Raw genomic sequence first — 12,364 nt, 5'->3', positions numbered from 1 at the left:
CTCCCTAGTGAGATGAAACCAGTACCTCAAGCAGAAATGCAGAAATCACCCGTCTTCTGTGTCACTCGGGTTGGGACCTGGAGACCGGAGCTGTTCCTATTTGGCCATCTTGGCTCCACCCCCTCTTTTTTTTTTTTGAGATGGAGTCCTGCTCTGTCGCCCAGGCTGGAGTGCAGTGGCGCAATCTCAGCTCACTGCAAGCTCCGCCTCCTGGGTTCACCCCATTCTCCTGCCTCAGCCTCCCGAGTAGCTGAGACTACAGGCATCCACCACCGCGCCCGGCTAATTTTTTGTATTTTTAGTAGAGACGAGGTTTCACTGTGTTAGCAAGGATGGTCTCAATCTCCTGACCTCATGATCCGCCCATCTGGGCCTCCCAAAGTGTTGGGATTACAGGCGTCAGCCACCATGCCCAGCCGAGAAATACTTCTAAATATGATAAAACATATCATCAATACTTTTTTGGTTCCATTTGTGTTACAACAATATGTTCAGGAAAATATCCTAATAGTCTTGAAAATAAAATAGTTTATGTCAAAATTCCAGTAGAAAAAAAAAATTTTAAGTTGTTTTAGTTAGAGAATTTTAGCCACGAAGCCATGCATCTAGAATCAAATGATACAAAAACACAGTAAAGTGAGTAACTATTTTTGATAAAAATTATAGAGTTGTGTTTCAATAGGACAAGAAAAGAACAAGTTAAACAACTGAAACATTACTTCAGTTTGCTTTTGATTTGATGATTTTCAGAAAGCATAATTTTTAGTTGGCCTCAGAGTCTATGAAAATAAGCCGAGAAAGAAATCTAATGATAGTGACCTAAAAGCTCTTTGATTTAAATAAGAGTCCTCAGAATTTCAGAAAAGAAAGGATAAAATTGGCATTTTATTTTTTCTTATTGTTTAGTTTCTTATATTCTTACTTTTATGTAGTATTAATGAAAAGCCAAACAGGCTCTGTAAAATGGCGGCTACCCACACAGCGTATGGAAAATAAAACAACCTTTGTTAGCTTTCTGGCGACTAGCTTCATTTTAGCTTCTTTTTCCCCTTTTACTTGTATCTGAAAGTCCATCTTCACACATATACATTTCTGCCCCCCACTATACAAAGTAAATACAATCTGCCTAGCATGAGTTATTGTCAGAGAACAGGGAGGCCCATTTATTTTGTCTCTTTCTCTAATGATTAGAGTCAGATCATAAAATAAAGAACAACAACAACCTTTTCCCTTCTCCCCTGAAGAAATCCCCACCACGACATCTTTTATAGAGCGAAACACAATTGGAATCTTTTCAGCGCAATCAGAAATGGCTTTAGTGACATGTCTAAAATGAACTTCTGACTTGCATATCCTCTGGAAGGTTTAAAAAGAACACATGTGAACCTTGCACGTAGCCCAAGCAAAGAAGTTGCTAGAGGTGCCTTTTAGTGAGTATTGTAAAATGAGACAAGTTGTTTTGTCTTTTGTTTTTTCTTATTAATAAGCACTAAAATGTTCACAATTGAAACCAGGACACTGTGCAGTTAAACTCCTGCTACAAAATACATTGTTGCTTATTGTTAAAATGAGTCCAACTATTAAAAAGATAAAAATACAGTTAATAATTATCTTACAAAAAGGGATGAATGAATACAAGCACCATAAACTTGGCAATCATGGAGGACTTTGTTCCACAGGCAGAATATGAAATATGAATGTTTTAAAAATTACGTCTAGTGAAAAAAAGTTTCATTTCTATTTTATTCAGTTAATATAACTGTTTTATTGATTGACTTATTTAGAAAATAAAGGACAATTTCGGGACAGAAGAATATTCTCATGAAAACAGGGAAGCTTACACCCATATAAGGCATTGGCACAGATTTATTCACACTGTTTCTTCAGAGGATCAGGTTGCTAAGAAATCCTGGGGTAATTATAGACACGATAATTATATTGTTCCAATGTATTTCTTTTTTGTTTACTTCAACTTCCCGTAAACCTCCCTCAATATTAGACTGTGAGCTTTTTGAGGGTAAGGGCTAGATCTTATTTATATGTACATTCCCAGTGCCCAGCATAGTGCATGATACTGAATAAATGCTTGATGAGTGAAGGAGTGAAAAAAACGAATCATCCAACATTCCATTACCACAATTTACTTTGTCTGTTTTGCTGATCTGGGAAAATCACAGAAATGATTATGAAATTTGGCCTTACCCTTTACTCTCCCTTCTTGCCAGACTAGCATCTGCTCTGAATTTGTATGCACATAAAAATCCTTTTATGTTCTGAAAAGCTTGAGGGACTCTGCTCTAGGATTCAGAGATTACCATTCACAGGACACTTAATGCTGGTGGGTTCATAAATTCAAAACTGAACCTAATAATTTACTTGTATGGGCTAGTGACAGAGATGGCAATCCAGATGGGACAGTCATGGTTATTCATGAATCAAAGTTGTCCAATAAATACAGCCCACTTTCAATTTTCAATCATGCTGCATATCATAAGCTAGACATTTCACATATCTCAGTGTCAGTGCTTTCTACATTTAGTCCCTGCTACCATAAAATTTCAAACTAATTCCATGCTGGTAACCAAAATTTACAAATAGGTGGTTCTAAGTGGATATTGACAAAATTTCTCAAATATTTGAAAAATACAAATAGATGGGTTAATGTCTACATTTGGAATTTCATATTTTTTTCTTATTTCTTCAGATGGTCATTTTTGTTGAGGTAGTGCTATCCTTTCAGGAGGCAGCTGGTTGAAAGGCAAAGACCACCATTTTTCTTTGTACAGTAGAGTTCTCATGTAGCCTAACTGTGACCTTTTAAAATGTCTAAAGATGTATCCACTCAGAAACAGAAAGGGATAAAATTGCTAAATTATCCTCAAGCCTCTTACCATTGATCACTTTGTCTGGGCTGTCATCATTCTGACCTTGTCTTTTGTAAAACTATTGTTACCATCTTAATTGTCATGACCTTTCTATTAGATAAAGCAATTCGTCAACTTAATAACAAAAATCAATCACTATTTGATTTGGATTGTTTAATGTACTTGAAAGTGTTGGGTTAGTTAAAAATGAAAAGTTTAAGTCAAAATGCTTGGTTTATTATTTCTTAAACCAATTAAGATGTAATGGAAGCTTCCTTGTGAAAGGCCAAAATGCCAAGTGTAAGTAGATTATTGACAAATGCTACCAGGGGAAACCTCTGACTGAGATCCTTACTGCTGTTCTGCAGGACTGCATCAGGGAAAAGATGATCAAAACCAAGTTATCAGCAAAAGGAGCTACCAGAAGTTAGGATCAAGACCCTAGTTGAGGATTGAAGCAAAATACAAAAACTCAAGAAAACAGAAATAGTCTCCCTTGCTAGACTGCAAACTTCATAAGGTCAGGAACTCAGTTTTATTTATTGTTTCAGCCTGAATACTGCATCAAAACGTAGCAGGTATTTAATAAATACTAGTTAAACAAATGAATGAATAAATAATAAATGAGATTCAAATGAAACATACAGAAAGCCAGGTCAGGGAAATGTGAGATGAAATTTGACTGCCAATTTAGGGTCGGAATCAGAGTCAGGCTGCAACCAAATCAGGAGAACCTGCAGTCAGAAGTGGGAAGGGAGAGCCTAATGATAGCAACTCGCAGGAGGGAGATCAGGTAAGGCTGTTAGAGATTTAAGGACTTTACTACCCTTATTGATGCCATCTTCTCTCCAAATGACTCTTGCTCAAGTGTAGCTTCCCTCAATTAGTAGAGAAGAAAATACAAAGATTTCAGAGACAAGTGAATCACAAATAGGTTCCAGTTTGATTATTTATTAAGGAAAATGCTTTGAGGTGTTTTAGTTAATACCACATTATGTATTCCAGGGATATAGTCATCAATTTCAAAGTGGAACATGAGTATGGACTTGACAGAAAACATATTCTAGAAGGAAATAATCTGTGTACATGACTTCAGAAATGATATCTTGTTTCTCATTTACCTTCTCTATAATGCCTGGTACATCAAGGGAAACACCATGTTAAAGTCTCAATTTGACTTCTTTCCACTCTGTTTGAGGCTAAAAGAGTTTTCTGCAGTGGCTAATTATACTCCCATTATAATATATGGTGCAAAAATATATTCAGATGTTGAATTTTGCTCTTAACCATTTCTGACACCAACACTGGAGAGCTGTGATTCTCAACACAAGAATGAATACCAAAACCCCTTGGTGTCCTGACAAAATACAGGAAATTCCACATCAACTAAGGTGCTGATGGGCTGAGAGCTCTGAAATGACGTTCCCTTGCCCTCAAACTATTTCCACCAACCATTCTTTAGAATCAGTGGCATTATTAAGGTTACTAAATGTCTACAACTTGAAGTTACTAATTGACAACATAAGGGATATTGATTATTTATTTGATTGTGGAAGTTATCACCAATAACCTGTAAACCAAACAGGCACTTTTCCATCTTTATCTCACTTGATCTCTTGGCAGCATTAAGCATAGTTGACCAGTTCCCTCTTTTTGGTCAACTCCTTTAACTTTTTTGATTCATACGTGGTATTCATGCTACAAAACTGATTTATTCTTGCCAGTCTCCATGCTGATTCTTCCTCTTCAGCTCAACTTCTAAATGCTGAGTGTGCCAGGACACAGCAGGACCCTCCTCATTCCCCTCTGCTCTTGTTCTCTCCTCTCCTCTTGAAATTTTGTCCTCAGATGCTTTCCTATGGTAGCATGGATTTAAATACCACTTCTGTAATGGCCATCTCTGTTTTCAGCCCTGTTCTCTCAATTAGACTCCAAACTGGCATGTTCTACTGCCTATCTGACTTACCCTCTTAGATTTCTAACAGGCATCAAAAATTCAATGTGATTAAATAGAACTCTTGATTTCCTAGCTTCAAATCTGTTCTTTGTTCAGTTTCCTTCATTTTTTTTTTTTTTTTTTTTTTTTTGTAAATGACACAATTTACCTATGTGTCCAAGCCAGAGATGCAGGAGTCATCATTTCTCTTTCCTCCACATCAGATCAATCAGCAAATCCTGCCAGCCCTGCCTCTAAAATACATCTGCTTCTCTCCCACTCCACTGCTTTGGCTGCAGTCTAGGTCACCATCATTTCTTGCTTGGATTATTGTGGTAACTCTTAACTTCAATTCTCTGACCTTTCTTTCCTCTCCCTTTCATTCTTCATATAAGAGCAGCCAGAGTGATTAAAAAAAAAGAAAAACATAAATCGGACATTGTGACTCCCGCCTTAAATTGTCTCAATGGCTTTCAACTGCACTTCAAATAAAAGACAAACTTTTTTTCATAACCCATATATCTATACATATCTTGTCTCTACCTGACCCTCCAACTATTTTAATTTCCCAGTGCTTCACTTTCTGTTCTCACAGTAACCAGGTTTGCTGTACTTTTGACCCTCTATGTGTATCACTATCAGAGTTTATCTTATTACTTGTTTGCTTGATTTTTTAAGAAAATGTTTTCCCCCATTAGGAGGTAACATTCATAAGATCAGAACCTTATCTATCTTATTCATGTTCTGATTCTGGAAAAATAAGAGGGGCAGCTGAAAACACTGTATTCTCTATTTTCAAAATGGTTCGTAGTTAATGTTTTGTAGTAGCTTGCTGTTTTAGACTTTGCAGGGAAAGTTAAAATTATGGCTAGAAAAGTGACTCATAGGACTGATATTATAAGTACATAAAATGTGAAACGGATCATTTTGGTTTTGGTGACAAATGCCCTTGTTTCAATATTTGTTTTATTGTCACCATGCTCTGAATTCGACCATTAGTAAATACAGGTAGGATTGTGCTAAGGATAGAGTGAGAAAGAGGGATAAAAGTAAACAAAATTGTTAAGCTTTATGAGTTCATTATATTTTAGTAATAATTAGGGAAATCTTTTACTAAGTGACATTTTTGATAGAGAAAAATAAGTGGGGAGAAGAGGAGAGCAGTAAGTTCCAGATGTGTTCGGTGAAGGACAGAGGCAGAACTCTCTTTCAAGGGAAAAAGAATACAGAAAAGAGAGGAAAAGAGAGATCCTGATAGCTTCACCTGTATCATATTTAGTGTTAAATATACATGCAGCTATTCAGTTATGAAACAGTATAAATAAAAAATAGTCTTCACTGAATATACTTAAAATAAGAGTTAATGTCATGTTTATCCAAAGTTTTCATTATGTTCTGTTTATAAAAAGCAAAGAATTTCACAATGAGATGTTGATTTTTATTTTCTGGTAACAAGATGCCATATTTTGAAACTACAATTTATAATGCACTATGAAATAGAATAGTTACTATGTCCATGAATTCTGTCCCGGTTTGTTTGTATAAAGTCATTGTCAGAATTTTTGTTGATTTATTTTAATTCAAAAATGTCATTGTGATGATTGTTCCAGAATTTGATTCATTCTCATTAACTTTCTGTTTTTAAAGATATTCCATTTTTGCTTGCAATAAGTTATTTTGAATGAAGCTGATCTAGTGAAAACATTGTGCTCTGATGGTCTTGACTGTCACTCTTGAGTAATCTTGATCTTAACCTCCAGTCAAGCCTTCATTATCAGCATTCCATAAAATCTCTCTCATCAAGGTTACTTATGGTCTCCACATTGCTGTATCCATCTGGCAATCTCAGGTCTCATCTTTCTGAATTCCCCAGCAGCATTTGACAGCATGGAACATTCTCTCCATTTTGAAATTCTTCTCTTGGCTTCTGAATTTCTTCAGTGTCTCCTTCTTAGTTTCTTCAACCAGACCCTCTCCTCTCCTTTATTGAGTTCCAAATTGTGGGCCACCCCAGAGCTCAATTCTCAGGCACCTTCTTTACCAAATATTCAGTGACCTCAGCTGGTATATGCATACAAACTATTTATATCCTGATGATTTCCCACAGTTATAGTTCCATCCCCAGTCTTCCTCTTAAGACCTGCTTGAGAACTCTTTTTAGAAATAAAAAAAGTTTCTAAAATTTAAAACACCCGAAACAGAATCCTTGATTTTCACTCTAAAACCCACTCTTCTTTGTGAGTTCCTCATCTCTGTGAATGACAATGTAATTTACCTAGTTTCTTGGGTCAAATGTCTCTGCAATTATCTTTGTCTCATCTTTTTCATAGCTTACATGTAATTTATTGTCAAATTCTGTCTCACCTCAATTCAAAATATATTTTAAAAGGTCCACTTCTTATCAACTCCACTGCTACCACTCTGGTTGAAAGCAACCTCATTGTCACTGAGGTTGGAACAGCTGCCCCTCTGCTCTTCTGTCTGAGGTCCTCCCCAGGGTCTATTCTCTACCTTCCAGATTGAGAGAGGCTTTAAATATGTCAGATCTTGACTTGTCCCTCCCAGTTAGAAATACTTTATGACTTCTTATACTTTGGATAAAATCTGAACTTCTTTCTGTGGTTCCTAAGACCCCAGAAACCTGTTCCTTGTCCTGATAATCTCTTCATCATCATCCTTCTCCCACTCTCCCTGTGCTCCCTACTCTCACCAAAATCATTCACTTCCTGTTCTTTGAAGAAGTCCAGCACGCTGGTACTTCAGAGCTCCTGGGCTTGCCGTTCTCTCCGCTGTCTCTCATTACATCATGTCTCTACTCACACGTCACAACCACAGAAAGGTTGATTTCTCAAACCTCTATAAAATATCAGACTCTCTCACTCTTTACCTTCTTAATCTATTTTTTCTACATAGCCTGTATCATCAACTGAAATTATATCTCATATTTTTTTAAAAAAACATACGCTTATTTCTTAGCTCGTTGATTGTGTGCCTTCCCTACAAAATACAAGCTTCAGAAGAGCAGGGACTTTATTTTGCTCATTGTTTTATTCCTGGCATTTAGCTCAATGTCTGGTACTTAATAAGTCTACATAAATATTTATTGAATTAAAGAATGAATGATTTATATTTAGGAAGAGAAGAATTGTGCACATGTGATCTCTGTAGGACCTCACAGAGAGATGTCAACACGGTGAATCATAATGGTTATCTGAGTGTCATGCTATTAGGGCAGGTATAGAAAAAGCTTGAGGGTGACTGGCTATATAAGGGGAACATCCCTTTGAGATATAGGAGCCTGGGTTGTCACTCTTCCGTGCAGAATATACTTTGTGGCTTTCTGAAAGGTATGCACACCAGACATCTGCCCTGGATGTTCTGATTCAGAGGTTTAGAGTGAATTCACACTAATGTAGCTCTTTTCGGTTGAAGTCCCCAAAAGCAGAGCTTGAGATAGGGATTTTGGTGCATATTATTTACTGTGAAAATGCTTACAGGGTAAAACCTATTAAAAAGGGAGGAACTCAGAATGGGGAGCTAGAGGGAGCTGAGCAAGAATGTGGTTCCAGGAAATCTGGCTTTGGCCTGATGCACACAGCAAGGCTCTGTATCATAAACTACACCATAAAGTTGTTTCCTCCTTGAGGTAAGAGACAAGTATCAGTCAGTCACTGATCTTAGGCTGACTAAGTGTGGCGAGGTCACTTTCCAAGCAATGTAGCTCTCCTCAGTGGAGGGCAATTCTCTAGAGTGGGAGCTGAGAACCATTAGCAGTCAACACTCACAGCAGCTGGAGGAGGCACACTGTCCCTCCTCCATAGAGAAGGGATACTGGACAAACCACCACAGTGTCTTCTACGATTGGATAGAAAGGGGCTAATTGTGCCGCACATTCATTCATTCATTCGACGTATTTATCGTGGTCAGTTATGGGCCAAATATATATACTATCATTTGCTGAGATCTAATGATGAACAAACATGGTCTCTGAAGCATGGATTGGGAGAAACAGAAATATTCATCACATAAACATGCAATCATAATGAGATACTAAATTATCATTCCAAATAATTAATTGAAGCAAGATTATAGAAATAAGTCCATGATATTGTATAAGTAGGTAATGGTTTCCCATAAATTGTTCTTGCTGTAACCCTTAGATTGTATAAATTCTTTATCATAGAAATCATTAATGCCAGCTGTATGTTAATCAAATAATTATCGGGCATTATTTGAAAACTCAAATAGAGTTAAAAATATGTTTCAGCCTGGAAACCATGTTAGTGTACAAGTCCTATACTTGATCATTGTTCAAAACACAAGATGACTTTCTCTTAACGGGAACTGAAGTAGAGGAAAAGTAAGAATAAATGTTTTTTAAATGCAACTAAATTCTTGGGTCAGATGCTAATTCTTTTTGTCTTTTAGACATTATCCCCCTAATTCCTCTCCATGACTGGCCAAGCAAGGCAAGAACAAGAACAAGAGCTGTGTGAGAAGCACAACCTTGTTATCATAGAATATTCATGTTCACAGGCTACTCACAATCTGCTAGTCTCTGTGGAGGCTAAAATTTCATTGATGTTAATTCATTTGATATGAAATGTTCACCATTATAAGGCTGGAATAACTATGTTTAAAAATAGCAACATTTAAGGGACCAAAAAAACTATCTGAATACGTAGATACAATACAGATCATTAAATTCCAAGCAAAATTTGATAATTCAGCACTGAGGGTAAGAGATACCAATAAAGTACAAAAGGAAAACTTGTATTTATACATTAAATTATTAGAAAGAAAGACACAAAAACTTTTAAAATGACCAATAAATTGGATACCATTAAATATCTACCTGTAGCTCCTGCTTTTGTCTAAAACTCTATTTCATCTTTTAAAAACATCTTTGCATAGTGCTATGGAAGCTACTGTACTGAAAAAAAAAACCAGTTAATAAGCAACATAACACATGTCAGTAAAATAGTATTTCTTAGTTTCTTTAACATAGAGCAAAATTTCAAAGAAATTCTGTTGAAATTGTGAAGTGTCACCAAGACCTCTCTTTAGGAGAATGTGATGCCAGAAGAAACAATAAGGCTTATTTTCAATCATTCTGTTCATACCTCAAATCCCTGTGGTCTTCCTAGACTCTCTTTAATGTGTTTCCATGCAACAAGAATCTCTGACACAGACACACTTGTCGCCTTGACATCTGTGGGAGCAGCACTGGGTTCTGTGTGAAGCAAAATAAACCACAATTATAAAAAGTTTATGTCCATCAAAGTATCGCGCCTGAGTCTGTCAGGTGTTAAATTCCTCTTACCTTATTTTTGAAATGAAGTGCTGTGGTAGTTATAAAAAACACAACAGAATATAAAGGTGATCCTTTCGGATTTCTATACTTGGGTCAAGTCTCATCAATACCTTACCAATGACAAATGACGAAGCTAGCAAGACAGGCAAAGACATTAATCCTTGGATTAGCTAAGACATTTCTGGGGAACTTAAATTTTCTGCCAATCTAGCATAATGCCTATAAAAATAGACTATGGAGTCAGGGTTTGCTTTTTTGTTGTTGTTGCACTGCTGTTGCTTTTAACCTTAAAACATTTATTTAGCTATTTATTTACCTTTGGGTAAGTTGTTTTATCTCTTTCTAAGCCCTAGTTGCCTCATCTATAACGTGACTATAATGACAGTATTTATCTCATAGATTTAAAGGTTGGCTTTAATTAGAATAGTACATATAAAATATTTAGTACTGTGCTTGGTGTTAAAAATGTTCGTTCACAAAATACCATATTATTATTTTATTTTTTATTCTGTATAGGCATAAATAGTATCTAAATTTCATTAGATAGTTTTTGTTGTTCCAACCGCAAGACTACATTTTCATGATTATATAAGGAATATGTTATGAATCATGATATTTAAAAGGCATGCATTGACTTTTAAGACAGGTGCAGGTGGAAAAGTCCCTGAAGGGCTCAGTGCTGTGGCTCAAAACCACCTTTTCATTTGTTTCTACATTCAGTGACCTTTCACACTATTTTTTTTTGAAATACACAATATCTGACTGGCATCCATCAAAAGGTGCACTTTATTCGAGGCTGCACTTGATGTGAGGAACAAAGTATTTCTAGTGTTGACATGGCTGAATCATAAATACTGTGTCACAAACACAAGTTAAATGAAATGGCAGAATAAAGGCCATACATTAGTTCAAACAGTTCTGTACAAAGTCTATTAAAATTCTACCCCATAAAAATTGTACAGATTTTGGTACTAACCCCTTATCACTGATTAGAGCTGAGCTTCATCTATGAAATTTTTTTTCAATTTATGGAACCATATAGCAAAGATTGAGTTCTAAATAAAAATGTTAAAAGGCAAACATTGAAGACATAATCATTTTCTGAGGTCTTTCCTTTTCTAAAAGAAGATAGTCATACATGTGTCTGGAACGCTTTTATATATTATTAATTGAAATATATCGGTCAAAAATATCTACCCTGTTACTGCAAAAGGAGGCTGCAAAAGACTTGGTTGGTCCATGTTTTCACCAAGCAATGATTTTCTTTTGGCCAAACCTTTGTTAAAAACACTTGCTATAATTGTGTCATCTCAAAGTGCTTTGGCGAATTCACATTAATTTTTACACAGAAGCTGACATTAATTTCTGCCATGGTATAAGTTGTAATTTCTCATTCTGTCACCTTTTGAATATTTTTTATTATTTTCCTTTGCTCTGTGGTTTCCCTCATCTCACTTTCCAACTCTTATTTGTGCATCTATCCAATTTAAAACATGCATTCTGGAAAAATCTTCTATCTTATTCTAGAATTCTGATTACCAGACTTGCAATGGACATTTTCCCCATCGTTATTTAGTAGGAGTTAAAATTCTTGATTTTGCAAATAAATGAAAGAATGTTGATGTTTTTAAGGTGTGTACGACTTGATCTCTGGGATTTAGGATACAGTTTATTTGAAAGGAAACCACACTTTGAATATCGTTTGCTATTCAGTAGCAGTTTTACTTCTCTTCAGAATAAATGCATTGCAGAGATTTGTGTGCCAAATATCTTCTTTCAGCTTTTGTATTGCTGAAGCAATTACATCTTTGTCAAAGAAGATTGCAGGGGGATAAATAATTTCAGAAGCACAAAACATGTGGTGGGGTAGCAACCTCTCCATATCTCTTTATCTCCAAAGAAAGGAATTATTTCTCTATCAGCTTTCAGTAGTACTGTACAAGTTTAATTATTTCTCAAATAGAAAGTTTAAAAAATGTTAAAGTAAATAAAAATGTTCAGGAACCTGCGTCTCAAACAAGCACCTTAACTTTTATTTAAAAGTTCTAAGGATTTTAAATCAGGGTCATATCACACCTACATTTCGCATTTGCATTTTGGGGAGCTGCATGTTATAATTTCATATAATTGAATGACAGCGAATCAATCAAACAAGAACTGAAGAGTCATTTTAAATTTTTTTCACCCTCTTAATCTAATCAAGCATGTCCAGCCTTGGCCCAGGACAGCTTTGAATGTGGCCCCCCCCCC

General features: G+C 35.9%; 1 protein-coding gene across 1 annotated transcript in view; it reads right to left on the bottom strand.

Moving 5' to 3' along the window:
- CNTN5 (contactin 5) overlaps window positions 1-12,364 on the bottom strand; it is a 1,349,686-nt gene that overhangs the window by 42,146 nt on the left and 1,295,176 nt on the right. The window contains exon 21 of the mRNA XM_032167221.2: window positions 9,924-10,033. Coding sequence (XP_032023112.1) covers window positions 9,924-10,033 — 110 coding nt within the window. The remainder of the gene's footprint in view (window positions 1-9,923; window positions 10,034-12,364) is intronic.

This window comes from Hylobates moloch, unplaced genomic scaffold, assembly GCF_009828535.3.
Source record: "Hylobates moloch isolate HMO894 unplaced genomic scaffold, HMol_V3 SCAFFOLD_11, whole genome shotgun sequence".
Lineage (NCBI taxonomy): Eukaryota > Metazoa > Chordata > Mammalia > Primates > Hylobatidae > Hylobates > Hylobates moloch.
This window is presented reverse-complemented; position numbering and strand designations above follow the sequence as displayed.